At 43.6% G+C, this 19,594-nt stretch overlaps 1 protein-coding gene across 2 annotated transcripts in view; it reads right to left on the bottom strand.

Annotated features, from left to right (window-relative positions):
* The window catches only part of AOAH (acyloxyacyl hydrolase), a 919,324-nt gene that overhangs the window by 529,740 nt on the left and 369,990 nt on the right, over positions 1–19,594 (bottom strand). For both annotated transcript variants that reach the window (XM_078688219.1, XM_078688220.1), the window contains exon 7: positions 4,346–4,406. In XM_078688219.1, coding sequence (XP_078544345.1) covers positions 4,346–4,406 — 61 coding nt within the window. The remainder of the gene's footprint in view (positions 1–4,345; positions 4,407–19,594) is intronic.

Here is a 19,594-nt window from a genome sequence, read left to right as displayed (position 1 = left end):
TGTCCAAAAGCTGTTTTCACTGTGTAGGAAAAGCAGCATTTTTCAGAAATAGGCCAAAATACAAATAAAATCAATATTTATTTCTCCGCCTGAGAAAATAATAAAGAAATGAATCAAGGTTATTTTTCCTTTAGTTTAAAAAATATAATTCAGTGGTGAAAGTAGATTTTTTGTTAACTTCGGTGGAAAGGAAATTTAAGAAAATGTACTTTGTGCTGCATGAGAGAAACCCATTTTAGAATCAGTTTGCCTCTCCAGCCTTACTCCAGAGGCTCAATACACATTGCTGAAGGGAGTTAATGAATCTGCTCCTAGAGGACAATGATTTGGCCTTCGGTTCTGGGAAGCCAGGGGTGTTGTTAATAACTGCCCACTTAACAGAGATTGGCCATCTGGGAGGGAGACAGGGACAGTTGGCAGAACAAAGGACAACCTTAGCACTTCTTCTTTTGACTTTGTGATGCCAAATATAGCTGGCTGGATTTGTTCCTATTCATTCCCAGGGCCACAATAAACTGTCTGGCTCAAACTCCGACAGGAGGAAAACCATGCTCAACATTGACAGAGGGTACAGCACCTCAATTGAATAGTGGGGTGGCCATGGAAAGAACAGAACCCCTCCAGATGGAGGAATGGAATAGCCATCTTGTATTTTGGTTTCTGGGAATTTTTGCAGTATAACAAACAGGAAGTGCGGAAGAATGAGCTAGAGATAATGTGATAAAGTAACCAGGGCTGGGTGTTGGAAATTCTCCACTCACTGGCTAATGCTTAGCATAATTTGCTACCTTACAATTATGTTCTAAAAACATTCAAAAGACAACATCTGGAAGTAAAAAGGCTTTACTTAAAAGAGGATGAAATGACCCCTTACTCCTCCTGGCGTTCAGGGTCTGGAACTGCTCTCAAAGTTTATCTGCTCCATAGATACTAAAACAGAAGTCTCGAATAAGGTACAACTGATCACTGAAGTCTAGATCTTGCAGTAGCCCTGGCCGGAGAGAAATCTGGTGCCTATATGCCGGCCCTAAGTACTAGAGGGCTGCAGGAGGGAATTTTCCCTGCAGCTAGCAAAAAGTGGGACATCATAACTTTTTCCACCTCTGGAAGACTCGGACAAGGTGTTAACACTTTCCTATGGATGGTGCACTCTTAGCAGGCAAGAAAACCATGTGTGTCCTGCTCAGCACTTTTTGCTGCATTGAAATGTGGGTCAATAAACCTTGCAGTAAAGGTATCTGGCCATGAGGAGTCCTGTCCAGCTACAGCTTCTAGCCGTGCCCCACTGGTCAGTTTTAAGAACCAAAAAAGTGACTAAGTCCAAAGGCAAAATGGTGTACTGGGGTGAAGTTGCAACTCTATTCCAGCGGTGATGTGACTTATGTCCCACTCTAGGCATTTGGTGCAAAAATCAACAGCTTCAGCGGCAGCTTGCTAATGACATATTCAACTTTGAGAAACCCTTGCCCGTGTACAAGTTTTACCTTGCCCTGCTGGAAAACTTTAGGCTTAAAAAAGAACACTAAGTCCCCTGGTAAAAACTTTGACTGGTGTGATCAACTTGGTGTATACGACCTTCACTCCAAGGTTGGCCTGAAATCACAGCTAGGTTCTGACCAACCAAAAACTAACATTGGCTTTTTACTTTTTCGTGGCGTATTTTGCCTTAAAACTTAAAAAATTCATATCTCCAGTAACCCTTATCCAATTTTGATTGTTTTGGTATGTTTTTGCATATTACATTGTTTCCTATTGTCCTACATTGGTTTGCAAATTGTATTCTTTTGCTTTCTTAGCAATGAAATTGTTGGTACTGCCTGAACTTAAGGTGCACTTTCTGGGGTACCGCCTGCTACTTGTGCCACTTGTACTATGGGATGAGCAGTTTTTTCCGAAGCAAATGCCAGAATGTACTATAGTCTGCTTGGCACTGAAAATAATGGAAAGTAAAGGTTGTCAAGGCTGCCTGAGCATGCACTAAGCTTGCCCCCTTGAATAACATTTTCTCTAAGCCCTACCTTTATTTGAATCGTAGGGACCTTACCCTATAATTGATTTTAGAACAAAAAAATGTTGTGCGGTCATATTGTTGTCTTAGAACTTGCAAGAACTGCATGTTTTTTTGTTCAGTATTGTAACTGTTCTTTGTTTCTCATCAATCAATGAAGGGCACAGGCAGTTGATTAAGCTCCACCAGGGAAGGGCTGTACTCCTGGGACATCAGAAGAAAACCTCCACAACCCCTGATGTTGTTCACGGGTTTGAAACTTTTTCCTCAAAATTGTTCGTCTTAATGGTGGAAGCTGCTTTGAGAGAAATAATAGTGGTAGTAGGTCTGCCATGCCATGACAGCAATGTGTACCTTCCATCGTGTATCTTCTTTTCAAAGACAGACCACCAAAGTAAGGGGTCCATCTTTGGAAATAACAAAGCGAATGTGACTCATGTGGAAGGTGCTTTCTTGCACCACATGGGTGGCATTTTCTGACTTTTGCTGTCTAGAACTGCCCTGGAAAGGATGGCGGGTGGATTGATTTGGAGGGGCTGCCATGAAGAGGATAGTTCCTCCTACCAAATCTCCGCTGGCATCAAGTCCTTCAAAATGATTTTTAGGTCTCGCCTAGGCAGTGCTTGCGCTGTCTCGTCGAGAGATGCTGTAAACAGTATAGTGAGGGAGTCTCTGCCTCCGTTTTCCGAATCGTTCTTCAGTTGTTTTTTTAAAAATCTGCTTCGTGCTATTTATTAAGCGTGTGTTACGTCCCTCCTTTTTCCCTCTTTGGCACACCTTTAGCTATTGGCCCCTTTACATGGGATTCTTGCTTTTGTTTTGTGTCTGTTTTTTGTTCGTGGATCTCTTTTTTTTTGGTAATGTGTACTTCAAGGGAAGCTTGTTTTCCTTTTGCATTTCGCTCATGGCAATGTTTTTGGTTTAGTTTTCTCTACAGCTTTTTCGCATTTGCCAGCTCGCATTATTATTGCTCCATGCCTTTGCATCAACGACTGTGTTTATTGTGAGGCGATGTTTTTGATTTTGTTTTAGCTACAGCCCCCCGCCTCAGCAACAGGTTTGCTTTCGGCGTGAGGCGATATTTTTGGTTTCGTTTTAGGGCTAGCTTCCCCACATTTGTTACCCCGCATTATTTTTGCTCCGTGCCTTTGCATCAACAACTTAGCGTTTATCGTGAGGCAATGTTTTTGATTTCGGCATGAAAAAAGTGAAAGGCGTGAAAAGTGAAAAAAAGTCATATGCAGTTAAAATAAAATTTTGCTACAAATTACAAAAACACTGTCAGTCATTTCTTTAATACTATATATCAAACACTCGGTATTATTACTATCATATTTTCATACAACACTAATATGGTGAGACCGATTGGCATGGTCAATACTTGTTGGAATGCTGTGCCTGTGGCAGCTCAGCCACTGGGACATCCAAATTCCTCCAGACTCCAAATAAAGCAGGGGAATAGAGAGGTGGACAAAAGGAATGTTTGCCAAAAACTGGTGGACATCCTTTTCAACCCTACTCCAAAGGAAATGTTAGTCTTTTGAAATCAACAGCTCTCACTGGACATTGAGTTTACTATTGAAGGCCTCATTGCATGATAAATGATGTCTCTCACTAAATAGATACCTTTTCCCAGGGTACATGCTAATAGCAAACCCTGTTTTCTAATCTTATTTCTGGCCCCAACATATTTGCCATTAACCTCCCTCTCCTCCCACAGATGAAGATCCACACATGTTCCCTGTGGCCCTTTCTAATCCTCTTCACCAGCATAACACTAACCTTTCACAATCCATTGTGTTGGATAGCACAATAGGATATCCAGGATTCTCTCCTGCAAAGACCACATTCCCTCACACAACATGCATGGGAACCAGTTTTCTATCGTAATGCCTTAGCAGACGCATTACATTTCTTCACCTAGGGAAATCCTTGCCACTAGACTACCCCTTTCGAGGACCATCCAGAAAGGGAGATACTATCACGGCTCCTATGCGGATACTGCAATATAACCTGACTCTTTGCCTATTCCACACCTACCAGATAAGTACCCCATGCCACTCAGGTAGCTGAGGACAGTCTCAAATCTCTGTGTCCTGCAGACCAGTTCAAAACATTGCATCCGTTCTGACAGATGTCCCAGAAGTCTACATACGTAAAAGTTGCAAAATATTCCTGATCATTGTAAAAACAAAATAAAGCAAGATTGTACACCATCGCAATATACAATGTGGTGCTGAATGGTAAGTGCATGCAAATTAACACCAGCAGGGCAAGTTAGGTAATATCATTCACACAAATCAATTCTCTTTTGAACAAGTAAGAACATTTACTCACGGAGAAGGTACTGAAGTTGTCTTTGTCAAAGTCTTGGAGAGGCACTTTGAAATCTATTGTACTAGACACAGAAAAGCAAAACATATCAACAAATGTGGATCAGCTCTCTTGAATATCTAACTTAAAATGCAAATAAACACGATTAATCATTTAACAGTACTGTACATCCACAAATCATCTTGTATAAACCAGAGGAAGAAGAGGAATATTAAATAGATTCAGCGTGCAGACCAATTGAAGTATTTCTAACAGAAGAAAGAAATATGTCCCCTAACAATTTTTACTTTAATAAGACAGTGAGGGTCAATATCAGACCAGACATAGGATAGAAACTAATATCGCATGTCACAGCTCTGATAGAACATATCGTATATATCCACCTGCACACTTGCCATTTATCACCAACACCTCAACTTTTTAGTCTGGCTGGAGATCTGTCTCACTGAACGCATACCTCACTGCACAGAATGAGTCCGCATATTCAGTGATTCACGGATGGCAAAGGAGTCCATTTCCTTGCATCTTTTGTCTACTCCTGTCGTGCCCTTATGCTCCTGGTACCTGGATACCAATGTCTCCGGTTATGTCAGTCTTTAGAGTGGTGATCCGCAAGTATGCTAGCACCTGACACGTCTCCCTTCAACCCCTTCCCACACTGAATCGTATTCATCCGTCTCCTGTATGGAGCACACCATTCTATTACATTCTTATCTGCCCAGCATCCCTCATGTCATCATACGTGCCTATGGCTAGGCCCTCTTCTGTTGACCAATACCAAAAGCTCCTTGTGATCCTCTCATCCTTCTTGCCTTAGGCCTTTCTTCTGTCCTGATCTCATTCAATCTGGATAGCACAGTTGTCATGTTTGATCCCACCCCTCATTTTTAGACCTCGCCAGGCACAACACAGGCGCTAATTGTGCATACACTCTCGCTTGCAAGACTATTGGTTAAACAAGGGACTTGCAGCCCGCCCATTGCTTACCATTCGTTGGCCTCTTTCACACTCTTTTTTTACTGCCTTGTAATAGGGCAGCGTGTTCTGGCGTCACCTCCTCTTCTTCGGCTGGAGCATGCGCCAAGTACTGATTGCTTCAGGCTGATTGTTGTCCTTCCCCTGATTTAGGCACTTAATGTTTTTCTTTATTTTTCTGGTTTTCTTCGTGTTGCTTCTTCCCCCTCCCACCATCCACTGTCTGGGTCTTGCTCCCCCCCTTGTGTTGCTTGTCTGTCTTTCCACCCTCCTTCTGCTGTTAGTGATGCTACTTACTCTCTCTACCCCCTCATCAGAGGAGTAGCTTTCTCCCACCAACTATCCGTGGTCTTTCTTGCCCCCATCTTGCCCTCCTCCTGTTGTCAGTAATTTTGTGTCTCCTGCCAGGCCCCACTTTGCTTGCCCTTCTCCCGACTCTGTGCAACAAAAAAAAACCATTGACAAAGCCATACACCTCTCGCATACAAGATAGCTGTTTAGAGGCTTTTTCAACCATGGTGTACAGCAGCCTGACTTCTGAGCAGCATGGCTGAAAGTAAAGTAAAAGGACAGCGTTGAGCGCATCATGGTGTTTTCTTTTCAATTTCAGTCACACGACTTCAATAGGGACATTTCCTTCGACCACAATTTTTTTTAATTTTATTTATTTTTTAGCCTGCTTCAATAATTTTTTTATGTAAACTTTACTTTATGAGGGAAGAAATAACACTGTAGCCAAAGTGATTGGAGAGACAAGAAAGCATTCTGGGAGTGCTCTGTGTATAAAACGAGGCACACGTACCATTCAGCTCTGCCAAAAGCCCGGCTGTGTGCGTTGTGAGTCAGGTGAACGGGACAGTAGAGTGCAAGCTCTTTCTCTCAGTTATAAGAAGATGAAGGTGTTTCTGGGCTGTTAACTCAGAGCCAGTGGGGTAAAGAAACATCAGCCCCTGAAAAGTACAAGGAGCCCCCACCCTCTGCAGTCAGTCAAGAGCTCTGAAGCCCACCTGTGTACAGTTCTGAAGGTGGCCCTTGGGCCCCCAGCTCCGCGGGGGCTGAGGGGCTATTGTTAAGGCACAGCTCAGAGCATATAAATATGTGTTTACTGTGATCGGGGATGGCCTGTCTCCAAAATGTAGCTTTTAATTGCAAATGTATTTTCACGAATGTCCATGTTAATATTGATAAATACGATGTCGATGCATCAAAGGGTTTTGCCCATTCTGTGTCTATGGGAAAATGTGTTCATGCATATGACCCAATGTATGTACATATAACAACGACTTCAATCTCTGTTATCAAATCCGTAGTCAGGCAGGCCCTGTGACCTAGGCCTGAAGAAACTGATTAACAGATCACAGGTTTCCTTTTGTTCCTTCTTTCATTCTATCCTTCTTTCTTTCCTTTTTCCTTTCTTTTTTGCCTTCTGCCCTTTTTTGCTTTTCTTCTTTCCTTCCTTCTTTCTTATTATTTTCTATCCTCTCCTTTTTATTTTCCTTCTTTTTTGCCTGATTTACTATTTTTCTCTTTTTTCTTTCCTTCCTGCTTTCCTTTTTACCTTCTTTCTTCCAGTTTTTGCCTTCTTGCTTTCCATCTTTCTTTTTAACCTTTCTCTACCTTCTTTCTTTTTCCCTTCTTTCCTTTTTGCTGTCTTACTTTCTTTTTAACTTTTCTTATCTTCTTTCTATCTTTTTTGCCTCTTCTTTTTTGCGTACTTTCTTTTTTGCCTTCTTTCCTTCTTTTTTTGTCTTTTTCTTTCTTTGCTTTTTGTTCTTTCTTTCTTGCTGTTAATTCTTCTTTTCCTTCTTTCCTTTGTTCATTTTTCCTTCTTTCATATTACTTTTTTGGCTTCGGCCCATATTTCTTTTGTTTTTGCTTTCTTTCATTCTTTCTTTTTATCCTATTCCTTTCCTTCCTTGGTTTCCTTTTCTTATTTTTTCTTGTTTTTCCTCCTTTCCTTCTTTTCTGTCTGCTTTCTTTCTTTCTTACTGTATCTTCCACTCCTTCTTTTTTTCTGTGTTGGCTACTTTTATTTTTTCTTTCCTGTTGCCCTTCTTAATGTTTTGCCTTCTTTCCTTTTTTCTTTCTTTCATTGCTGCTTTCCTTAACTCTTACGTTCTTTATTTCTTTTTTTTTTGCTTCCTTCTTTCCTTTTTTCTTTCCTGCCTTGTTTAATTCTTTATTCACTTCTTTCTTTTTTCTTGCTTTCCTTCCTTCATTTCTTTCTTTCTTCCCTTCTTTCTTGCCTTTTCTCTTTATTACCTTCTTTCTCAAAGGCAAGATGCTGGCAGCCAAACCCAGACCGACTGACGTTTTTTACGGGTTTTTTTGCCAAGATTTTTTAATGTTATTAAAAGTATGAATAACATAGTTAATTGTAGGGGTTTTTAGTCTGACCTAATCCTTTAGTCTGTGATTGTGTCATTCACATTTTTCTTCCACCCACTCCACCATGCATCAAGGCAATGTCTCAGCTTATTTCAGCCATCAACAAACTTCACTATTAGTTACCTCATCCTGGCTTTTCACAAGGCACCAATGTCTCAACAGATAATATTTTAAAGACAATTACAAGAATGTAAAATACATTACAGAAAGAAGACAAGAAAAAGGGAGCAACACCAACGTTGAATACTACGATCTCAATTAGTGTTTATGACGAAACAATTAATTTTAGATAGCAGTATTTATTTATTTATTTATTTATTTATGACATTTAATAAAGCGCGTACAATTGCCCGTAGGCGTCTCGGCGCTAATACTACTGCAAACGTCTCCGTGGCTGAGGGTCTGATGATTACTGATTAAACAGCCAGGTTTTCAATTTTTTTCGGAATGACATGAGAGAGGGGCTAGTCCTGATAGACTGGGGGAGAGTGTTCCATAATTTTGGTGCCACCACCAGAAAACGGCGATCACCCCAAGTAACCAACTTAGTGCGAGGCACCACCAATTCGTTAAGATTGGCTGAACGGAGAGGTCTCGAGGGGCGGTATGGATTTAAGTGGTCTATCAGAAATTGAGGTGCCTGTTGGTGCAGAGATTTGTAGACTATGCACAGGGTCTTGAATTTGATGCGGTTTCCTATGGTGAGCCAATGGTAGCTTCTGATGGTATCAGCTATGGGCCCATACCTTGGAGTTCCCGATAGAAGCCTAGCTGCCGCATTCTGTACCGTCTGCATTTTTTTGATGACCCTAATCTGAGCATTGGCAAACAAGCCATTGCAGTAGTCTAATGCAGATAAAACTAGGGAACTTATCAAGGTCTTGCCTGCACTCTTTGGAAGGAAAGGCAGGATTTTCTTCACCAATCGCAATTTGTAGAGAGCTGTTGCGGCAGTTTGATTAGCATGGGCAACAAAATTGAGATCGTTATCAAAGATAACACCTAAGTTTCTGACCTTGGTCGACGGTTTTGGCAGAGTACCGAAGGATGTTGGCCACCAAACAGGGGACCAGCTCGGAGATAGGTGTCCGAAGGTTACCACCTCCGTTTTATCGGAATTGAGTTTTAAACAGTTTGCCGACATCCACTGTCCAATTGCTAGCATACCTGATTTAAAACTCTCTGCCACTTTATCGCCATCATTCTTGATGGCCATAACCAGCTGTGTATCGTCTGCGTATGAGGTAAGGTTCATCCCGTGTGCTTTGATAGTTTTTGCTAGGTCCGACACATAGATATTAAATAGTGTCGGACTGAGGGATGAACCTTGAGGTACCCCACACGGCAGAGACAACTTGGCCGATTGGAAAGGTCCCAGCGTTACAGCCTGCGATCTTTCATTCAGGAAGGAAGCCAAAAGTTTCTTGGCCGTCCCCTGAATACCCATTTTTTCGACACGGTCGACCAGAATCTGATGGTCGACCGTGTCGAAGGCTGCAGAGAGATCCAAGAGAACCAGAAGTGCTGAGCCTCCCTGGTCTCGGATTACTCTTATGTCATCCGCAGCCTTAATCAGCGCAGTTTCTGTTCCATGGAACTTGCGGAACCTATATTGGGTTTCGTCGAGTAGATGGTGTTCCTCGATATAAGCTGCTAACTGAATATTCATGGCCTTTTCCACCACCTTGGCCAAAAATGGCAGATTGGCAATAGGTCTATAATTTTTCAACTCTGCTTTATCTAAGCCTGGTTTTTTCAAAAGGGGCTTCAAGAGGGTATGTTTCAGTGAATTTGGGTAGATTCCTGTACTGAACATAAGGTTACAGATTTGCGTAATGACAGGAATCAACGAGTCCATAATAGGGACCAAAATTTTCAAAGGACAAGGATCCAGAGGTGATCCAGATTTAATGGTCCCTATGATATCTGTAACTTGGATCTCTGAAATATCAGCAAACTGAGAGAATGCACAGCTGGGGGAGCCAGGGTGTGTGGCATTGATACTGTAATTAGCGTTGGAGGAGAAGGCTGAATAAATATCGTTCACTTTTGTGAAGAAAAATAGTGCTAAAGAATCACAGAGACTTTGTGAAGGAGGGGGGTTAAGATCAGAAGCACTTCCTCCTAACTGCTTGGTTATGTCATATAGCTTCTTATTGGAGTTTTTTGCCCTCTCTATTTGCTCGCTAAAATACTTTTTTTTGGCTTCTGTAATCATGAATTTGTACTGAGTTAGATGCTCTTTGTAAATTTGTTTGCTTTCCTCGTCATAATTTTTTCTCCAGTACCTTTCCCTATTTCTACAAAGTTGTTTTTGTTTTCTCAGTTCCTGAGAAAACCATGTGGCAGAAGGGGTCTTCCGATTTCGAGTTATCAATTTGAGCGGTACCAGCCCATTAATAGCATATTCTAGCCAGTCCTGAAATTGCTTAGTAGACATGTCCGGGTCGTTGGACAAAGTTGGTTTGGTACTGGCAAGTAGAGTTTTAAGATTGGGAATATTGAAATCTTTCCAAGCTTTAGATGATTCGCGACTAGGGGGGGGAGTCCTCAAACTAGAGGCTTCTTGAGTTGTGATTGCGCCGAGAATTATATGATGATCCGATCAAGGTAGTGAGAGGATATCAGTTATTTGGAGATTCTCCAAATTAGAGAAAATACCGTCCAACGTATGTCCTGCATCATGAGTTGGCTGGTTTACTAATTGGGAGAGCCCCAAAATTTCCATCTCAGCTAGAAGAGATATTGTATCATTATCATCGTTTCTATCTAGATGAAAGTTAAAATCTCCGAGTACTGTAAGTGAATTCTCAATTGCTAAGGATTCCAGAATAGTGCCGACTTCCGTGAGGAATCCGGAACGTGTTCCTGGCCGTCTATAAATTAGCAAACCCCTAAAGTTGTACATAGGGGAGAGATGGATGTCAAATTGCATTGCTTCACAGGTGTTCGAGGGAATCGGTGAGGTCCGGATATTGTATGTTTCTCTAGCAATTATCGCTATCCCACCTCCTCTTTTCCCCTGTCTATCGTGTCTATGGATACTAAAACCACTTGGGACCGCAATCACTAGGTCTGGATCGGACGACTTATCCATCCATGTTTCGGTCAAAAACATACATAATGTCAATATTCCTATCTTTAATTAAGTCTGATATTTCTTGTCGATGCTTTCCCAAAGACCGGACATTAGTGAGCGCTAGTATGGTTTTAGTGGGATGTTTCTGATTAGAACCATGAATATGGTTATTCTCTATAGATATGTTAGTCAAACAGTGCATACATTCAAGAAGGGGAGTGTCTACATTGAGGTCTAGGTTAAACTTAGTACAATTGTCTGCGGGCGTGGGGCGAAGATCAGTCAGCTCTAAGGCTGAGTAGGTTATGTGGCCATCGGTAACAAAAGACCCAGGGGTTGCGGCCCAGTATTACATTTCATCATATACAAGTGTAATCCTAAACATAAGTGCACAAAATGTGTTTGCGGCAGTGTGAACGGCGCAAAGTGAGATATGATATGGGGAAGAAAACAGCGAAACGGCGCAGTTAAAATTGGTACATAACATGAACACTATAGTCAAGGATTAGTTGGAAACATGTTAAGGGCCAAGCAAGCCATAATTCTACTGAGTTTTTTGTTGACAGCGTTTCGACCTGTGTTGTTTTAGATCATCATCAGGACAGGATTACTTGCATTAGTTTCAGCAATTGCTGGTACGCAGTCTTGGATGCACGGTAATGGCCTGGACTTAAAAAATGCCAAAGTTCTCCCAGGAACAATAGTCAGTCACAAGGGCTGGAAGTAGAGTGGTATGCGGGTATGCAATGGCTGCACCAGAATGAGAGGAATGTGGCAGAGTGTGCGAGGCCTACACCGGGATGCTTTGCTCCGGTGAAGGGAAGAGCGGATGATAAATCCTTCCAGTAGACTCTGAGGCTGCTAAAAATTAAATTAAGTATGGAGTGATGCAACGGGAAAAAAACAATCAGCCCAACATGCGATGCGATTACAAGGTATCACGGACAGAGTGTCATATGAGAGGGGCTGTCAGGCAGGCAAACCCTCTGGTTCTAGTAATTGTCTTTGAAGTATTACCTGTTGAGACATGTTGGCCGTTATCATATTTACCTGGGTCTCAACTGGGTTTATGAGATTTCTCTTGTTGTATTTTCTCAGCCTTTCACAAGGAGCACATCCACACACAAAGTATTTCCCTTCAGTATCAGAGAGTACTATGCTAAGGGGTACTTTCTTTGAGACCCCCAAAAAACGTTTGCTTTAAGACAATTTTTTTTAGATTTGATAAAGGCTCAGCAGCTTCCTGAACAATAAAGTTTGAAAACAACCATGGCAAAACAAAACAAGAAATTCCCAAAGGCTGGCGGTCTATGCCTGACCGATTGGCTTTGCCAGTGCTTGTTTCTATAAGAAGGAAATTCAGGCACAGAAAATGACAGATAGTTGGCAGGCAAACAGCTCGATGCTCACGGTCTGCAGGGTCGTAAAAACAATGGAGGTTTTGAAAACAACTCCCTAGATGGCTTTGAATCTGACTTGTAAAAAATAAACCGAGCAACGGTTATCCCTGACAACAGAGGGGTGCCAACAATTCCTGACACTCTTGGCAATATTTCAATTGAGGTCTATCCTATTAGATAATATCTATACTTAACGACAAAGCAAGGATGACAAAAATAAGTAAGCTGATATATAGGCTGAAAGAAAACTGTTAATAAAACGTGGAAGCAATATTAACAAACTAAGGAGAAAGGAGAGTTAAAAATAACGTTTTTTGTGATATAAATAGTGGAGAAACAAGCGAGGTGAAGCTAGAAATAATGATTTGCTATATGTGATATCTCCCAGTATTAAAAGTTAAGATAAAAGAACAAGCCGTTTTTAAGAATATTGCAAATGCTGTGGGTTTTCTGAAGGAATGAGAAGATATAAGTAAATGCAAAGTGAATTACTGTGTTTAAAAAACAAAACAATTAAGGTATATAATTGCTAATGACCAGAATATGAGTCTGTTGGATATACGACCACACCAGCGCGAGTTGACACAGAAATGCCATGTTGTTTCTGCAAACGTGAAAACTGTGGACAGAAAAGGCACGAAATCTGAAAATAAATATGGCGAAGAATCGGAAATTCCAATTCCCACACGTTACTCCCCATTCCGGACAAGAAGTTCGGAATTAATTGGCACAGAGGTGGAAATACCAGCTTTCAACGGGAATTCCAGCCCTGGTATTCCTCTGCGCTCCATGCCCTGCGACTCAAAATCATTTCCTATATCATTTAATGTTAGGAGTTGCGAATGTATGTGTACGGCTATCTACGTGGTGAGTTATTTATTGGCTGCAGTGTTGAAACATTTTTTTTTACATGCAGTTCGATGGCTTCGCTGTCCAGTGTTTTTGAGAGATCACATTTTGCAAAGCATGAGTGGGGAGATTGAAAGCTTTGCTACTTTCTTAAAACAAAGCATAGTGTTTGACAGAGGGGCATACCTTGTACTCTTAAGCACTCGATAATATACAATTATGAAATGGAGGTTGAACGGTTTGGGTCTCAGAGAAGTCTAGAAGTCCAATGTGACCTGAAGGCATGGGGAAGGGAAAATGGCGGCCCGTTACTTCAAAATGTCATTATGGTTGGTGCAGCAGAACATGAGTTGAAGGAAGCTAATAAACACTGGTAAGGAAATTCCACCAGAGTCTCCATGAAGTTCACTGGTACTAGCATTTAAAAAAAAAAAAAAACTTTACAGCTTATCATGTCTACGTGTGACAAAGGAATTTTGGTTAAATGTGCTTTATAGACTGGGAATGACGTCAGACGAGGAGAAGGGAGGATCTATTTTCTCTCTGGCCTCCCTGAACATCTGGAAATATTTACTAGTTTGGGGCCGATCCGGGTCGGAAGGGCACCGAACGCGATCCGGCCAGAAAAACTACGAGCCGAACGCGTGTTTTCCGGCCGACTCGTACAGCTTTACGAGCGAGCAAGTACGATGTGAGCTACGTGATATTAACCGACCTAGTCATTCCCGGGACCGCACCGCTCCGTACGTCTTGGCCATAAGCTCACCGTGGCGTGCAATGGATGCGATTTACGACCGAGCCAGTACGATGCATGTGTCGGACAGCAGGAGTGTCCGGCTCGCAAAAAGTCCGGGACGTTGCCTTTGGGGGTCAGTGTCGGACCCCCTGTCACCCGCAGCCTTACGACTCAGACACAGGGAGAGACGAGTCTCCCCAACACAGCTATGTACGGTGCGGATGGCACCAACGCGTACCCACTGTAGGGGGCGCACTTGTCTGCGACGTACCCATTCAGTCAATGGGAGTCCATATACGCGTTGTTCGACCGGCTCCCATTGACTTCTATGGGAGTCCGACCAAACCGAGTCCGACAGCATACATCCGCATCATACTTGCACGGTTGGACTGCAGGAGTCCGGCTCGGTCGGAAAACACTCCGGATCCGGCTCGGTTGGAGTGCTTTCCGACCCGGATCAGAATCAGCCCCTTAGTCTTTGCTGGTAGTCAAGAACATGATTCTTTAACATTTGAACAGCATCTTGAAGCCAAATATAAATGAGTGTGCAAGAAAGGACAAAACTGGTTGCTTTTGAAAAGGAATATGTGCACCATAGGACGTTAAAGTTAGGTCTTAGTAGTATTTTTATAGCATATATAGAAATAATCAGAACGTGGTGTTCTCAGGTTATACAAGTATCTGGTATTTGTTGTCTTGTATCTTTTTCTTATGTTTTTTTAATTTTACCAGTGTATGTTTTCTGTGGGTAACATTTTTCAAACAAAAGTGTAAAAGCACACTGCTCGATTTAAAGGGCTGTTATGTAACTGATAATGGCTATTTGGAGGGACGTGTAAAATGGACTTTGCTTTGTTATATGAAATAGATGTTAATATAAAGTACTGTTTAGAAAACGTGATTAGGGTCAGCTAATAACATTGTGGTGGTTCAAGGGTCATATTCCTTATTGTCTTTCCCTAATAAAAGTGGCTTGAAGTGAAAAAGACTTTAGAAAATTAGAGTGTATCAAGTTTCTGATAGCTTTGCCTAAGGATAGTATCCATGCTATATATGATTTGATTGACATCAGCAGAGATGTAGTATTGTAGCTTGTCCTTGATTTGTGAAAAGCACTGTGGTGTCTAGGTGGTACAACCAGCCTAAGAGGAATGGTGGTGGGTTGAAGCCAGTAGCACACCAGTTTATGAGCATTCTCTGGAGCTCTGGCATCACCCGCTTTCGGAGTTTACTCCTTCTGACCGCTTATAGGATTTGTTACAGCTAAGAGTTGTTACATCTTGCAAGTAGCTAATAACCAGATGGCAATCAACTCTTTTCCTGGAATCCCCATGATTACACTCTCCCTGACTGAGTCCCCAAAAAAGATGATAATCAAAACTGTAGGCCTAACCGCTTTATTCCTAGCTTGTAAAATAAGTGATGGGGCACGACTATTAAGAATACATATGGGTACTTACTTACAATAGTACAAGAAACAGGTTACCTATATTCCTCAGCTAAAAACATGTTTCTTTTTTAAAAGGACTCCTTACTGCACAATTTGTGGTATGCTTCATCATTGAGTCCTACGTCTGGCACCGCTATTTTTGCTGGATGGGCTCAACCCCATGTTTGGAGGGAGCACTTTGATAATCATAATAATAATAATAAAGGGCTTTTGTAAAGCACACAGCTACCTCAAACGAGGTGTCCCGGTGTTACATTGTAGCCTTAAAGACTGTAACAGGGGTCTGGAAATAGTACACTGTTAAAACAGTCTGTAGGTGAACCCCAAAAAGGTACATTTTAATAGTAGAGCACGGTTGATTAAGTAAAAAAAACAGGGAAAGATGTCATAGGGAGTATGTTGGCTCCACCATCCTTGTGTCAAAGTGTTTGAGCCTGTTGCTTTATGCCCAAATAATGCAATGTGCATGCGCCTGATGTCCAGGAACATTGAGCCAGTGAAAAACAAAATTTCATTGACATTTTCAGAATGTCCTCAGTTAACATAATTAGAGGCAGACGTGCAACGCCCATTGAGCCCAAAGGGCTTCATCCCCCCCTGTCGTGAGTGTCAGCCCAGCTGAGACAGCTTCCCAGACACACACACAGCCGCAGTACTTCACAGGTCTGTAAAAGACCATTTACTTGATAACATGACTTTGTTGTGTTTTCACCCCTTCTTAGAGCCGCTGCATCTCCGCTCTGCATATTGCTGGAAGAAACACCCCTCTCCCCGAAATATTTAGTAGCCCCCTCCCCCCCCCAAATTTTGCTCTATTTGCACCTCTGCTTGGAGGTAATTCACATATGATCAATTTATTTTGGGATTGCTTGCATGTTTGTTGATCAAAAACAAGATCTTGATATACTGTGGCTCAATGACTCCTGTACTGAGGCACTCCGAAGGCAGCTCAATAAGTTGAAAGGTTGCTTGGGTAGAATACGGTGTTCTGGAAGTCAACCGATTCCTGGCAAGGCCTACTCAGTCTTCCATCCTTCTCGGGTTGGTAAATTGAATATCAGAAATTGGTTAAAAGTAACATCTGCGATTTACATCACTTGGGGCCAGATGTAGGTAATTCCGATTTACCTACTCTTAAATACCGAATCATACCGAATCGGTATTTAAGAGTAGGTAAGTTGGAAGGAGGCAGATGTAGGTAATTTTAATTTTACAATTACCGATTCTGTAAGAGTCGGTATTTACCGATTCGGTAAATACCAAATCGGTATTTCCCACTGATTCCTATGGGCCTTGAAGCCCATAGGATTCAATGTGAAATACCGATTCGGTATTTACAGAATCGGTAAATACCGAATCCTGGCAGGGGGAACGGGGTGTCACTTTGACACCCTGTAGCACCCCAAATGCAGGCTTGTGTGCCATGTGGCACACATACATGCCCTAAGGGCATGTCTGTGTGTCACATGGCATAGGTGTACATGCATAGATGTGCATGTACTCTGGAATTCGGTATTTTACCACCCAATAGGATTGGGTGGTAAAATAAGAAATCCTAAGGGCCTGTGGCACTGCAAACTGTGCCACCTACATATGGATTTACAGAATCGGTATATTTACCGATTCGGAAAAACACCGAAGTGGTAAATTTACCGAATCTGTAAATATACCGATTCTGTAAATTCCGACCCACCTACATGTCAAAAGCCAAATACCGGTTGGTAATAGCCGAAATCGGCTGTTACCTACATCTGGCCCGTGGTGACAACTGATTGATATGCGTTATAAAACTCCATATAAAACACAGGCTTTTGGCATTTTTATTCACTATCAATATGCATTGCCTCACAATTTGCCAATCCCCTTCATACATTTAGGGGAGTTACTGTACACAGTTTGGCCTCACAACTTACAAAGGGAAGGATGCACTATTTACCGGGTCCCTGTGTGAGTGCCTTGTAAATATCTTGTCTGGTTTCTTGCAGATGCCTAGTAAATACTCTAACATGTTTCTGCATATGTTGCGTCAATATCTGCAATCTTCACATCCTGATATTACAAGCGTCCAGTCACCGAATACGAGTCTGCACTGAGGAGTACCATATTTTTTCTGTACACCCCTTGTATGGTATATGCATTCCAGTTGTGAGCCCAGTGGGGGCTATAGATTATCTTATTACAACTTCAAAGATCTGCTTCATAGACTGTGCTCCACTGCTTTATTTTAGCTGGTGGTTTCTGGTGCTCGGCACCAGCAGTGAATTGGTTTCATGGACACCGGCACTTAATTGCCATCACCACACTTATGACACTCTGCCATGTGATGGCGCTGCTCATCTAATTTAGAGATGAGCAGAACAACGGTTGTTGATTAAAATATATTAATACCCGCCTCCCCAGTCGTTAGATTTGGGGACCTGGAATGATGTGAACTGTTGCACTTGCAGGCGACAGAGATGGTTAGTAGTTGTTTTGGTACCATCATTGGCAGTGATGAGGGGGAAAGGGGTTGTGCAAGCTGCAGTGGCCCCCTGGTCAGGGCCCTGGCACTTATTTTACAAATTAATCAGTGCTGTGCTCCCTATAATATGAATTTGTAGGCGGACACGAGCAGACATTTGCCAGGCTGCCCCGGGCCCCCGAAGGGGGCCACCTAAGAGGGCGGCCACCCTTAGTGCAACAGGATGGCACAGACCCCCAAAGCGTGGTCTAGTGTTTGGGACCCAGAGCAGGGCCGGACTAAGGCATGTGCAAGCTGTGCACCTGCACAGGGCCGCCGAACCCCAGGGGCCGCCACGCCAATATATATCCTTAGATACATATTTGCGTGGCGGCCCCTGGCAGGGATTTGGCGGCCTCGGGGCCCCTACCTACACTCCCTGCTCAGGGCCTCCGTGAGCCTAGAGCCGGCCCTGCCCAGAGGGTCTCCAATGATGTCACTTCCGGCAGGGGAGAGGCGGAGCCGAAGGTATATGGCCTGGGGTTGCTGGCCTGGCGCCCTCTCTGCCCCCTGATCGGCCAGGTGGACGGACCCTCTCCCCTTGACCCGGACGAGCGGTGCTGCCCGGACGCTGTTTTTGTGCTTTGGGTTGCCTCGTCCAGAGGCCTGGTCTGGCGTCGGTGGTGTGCTGGTGACATCCCCGGTCACGGGATAGCCTTCGGTTTGCGGTGAGTCGATCCTCCACTTTCCCAGGTGTGCGGTCCCATGGGCACGGCATCCTCGAGTCGAGGGGCTCACTGCCTCTCGGGGATGTGGAGCTGTACTTCGATGTTGGGTGTACTGCCTTTCCGCGCCGGACCTCACGTGGTTTATAGTAGCGCTGCACCCCCTGATGTCTCCATGTTCACAGTCCTGGAGTGATCGGATCGGGTTTGGTAGCTCGGTTTGGCTCTCTTTGGTTTTGTGCGTTTTTACGGCGCTTTGTCCTTTGGCGTGGCCTCGCAGTGGGGGGAGGGGACGTGCCGAGCATTTGAGGGCCCGTGTTGGTGTCATATGGATGGCGCATGGCCAAAGCGTTTCCAGGTTGTTCCTTTCCCGACCGCGGGTTTCGAGCATGGATGCCCCAGACCCTCCGAATATTTAAAAGAAAAGTGATCCAATTATGGGGTCCCCTGACTCGTTGGATGGTCCTTCAGCCCCCTGGGGCGGTGTGTTGTTTTGCGGTGGGAGCAGCAGGGGCCCACGGCCTCCTGGCATGGCTCAGGTGTTGGCGGTCTGGGAGCGAGAGCGAGACTAAGCAGTTAGGTAGCGTGCAAAGGGCGGTGCATGTTGGTGCGAGGCCAGGACGGGTCAGTCTAGCACTGTAGTTAGGGGTGCGCTAGGCAGAGGGGGCTAGAGTCCCTGGTATCACTGTTGTATCAGGTGGCACACGCGACTTGGCACGGCGGTTCCAGGATGGAATTGTGTTCGTTGTTTTGTTTGGAGGTGCTATGTGTGCTGGTCGCGGTTCCGCACCATTTACACAGGTTGAATTGACCCCGATCTGGTATCCGGTGGAAGCGATGGATGGGGATATGAAGGTGACTCGCAGCCCCATAGGATGCACAAGCGCATTAGGATTGAGCACAATGCGGTCATAGGTTGGGCCCGTGCAGACACCGGCACTTAGGCTAAGGGCAGCTTTGAGAAGGGGCATGGCTATTGGGGCCAGTGTCCCTTCGACTGCACTACGGAAGACATGTAAGATTGGACTTCCAATGCTGTTGTGACCGGTTTGCGGTGTTAATGTGATTTGCTTGGTTTGCAGTCTTTGGTACCGCAGTTGGCGTGCCGACGGCTTCCCTCATGCTGTTGGTTTTGGCTGAGCCGTCTGTTGGACTGGATTGTGACAGAGGAAGTACCAGTAAAGTCCTTTAAGGTACAGCTGTCCTGCCG

This window comes from Lissotriton helveticus, chromosome 4_1 (genome assembly GCF_964261635.1).
Source record: "Lissotriton helveticus chromosome 4_1, aLisHel1.1, whole genome shotgun sequence".
NCBI classification, from domain to species: domain Eukaryota; kingdom Metazoa; phylum Chordata; class Amphibia; order Caudata; family Salamandridae; genus Lissotriton; species Lissotriton helveticus.
Note: the sequence above shows the minus strand (reverse complement) of the source record. Positions and strands in the feature narration are given on the sequence as shown.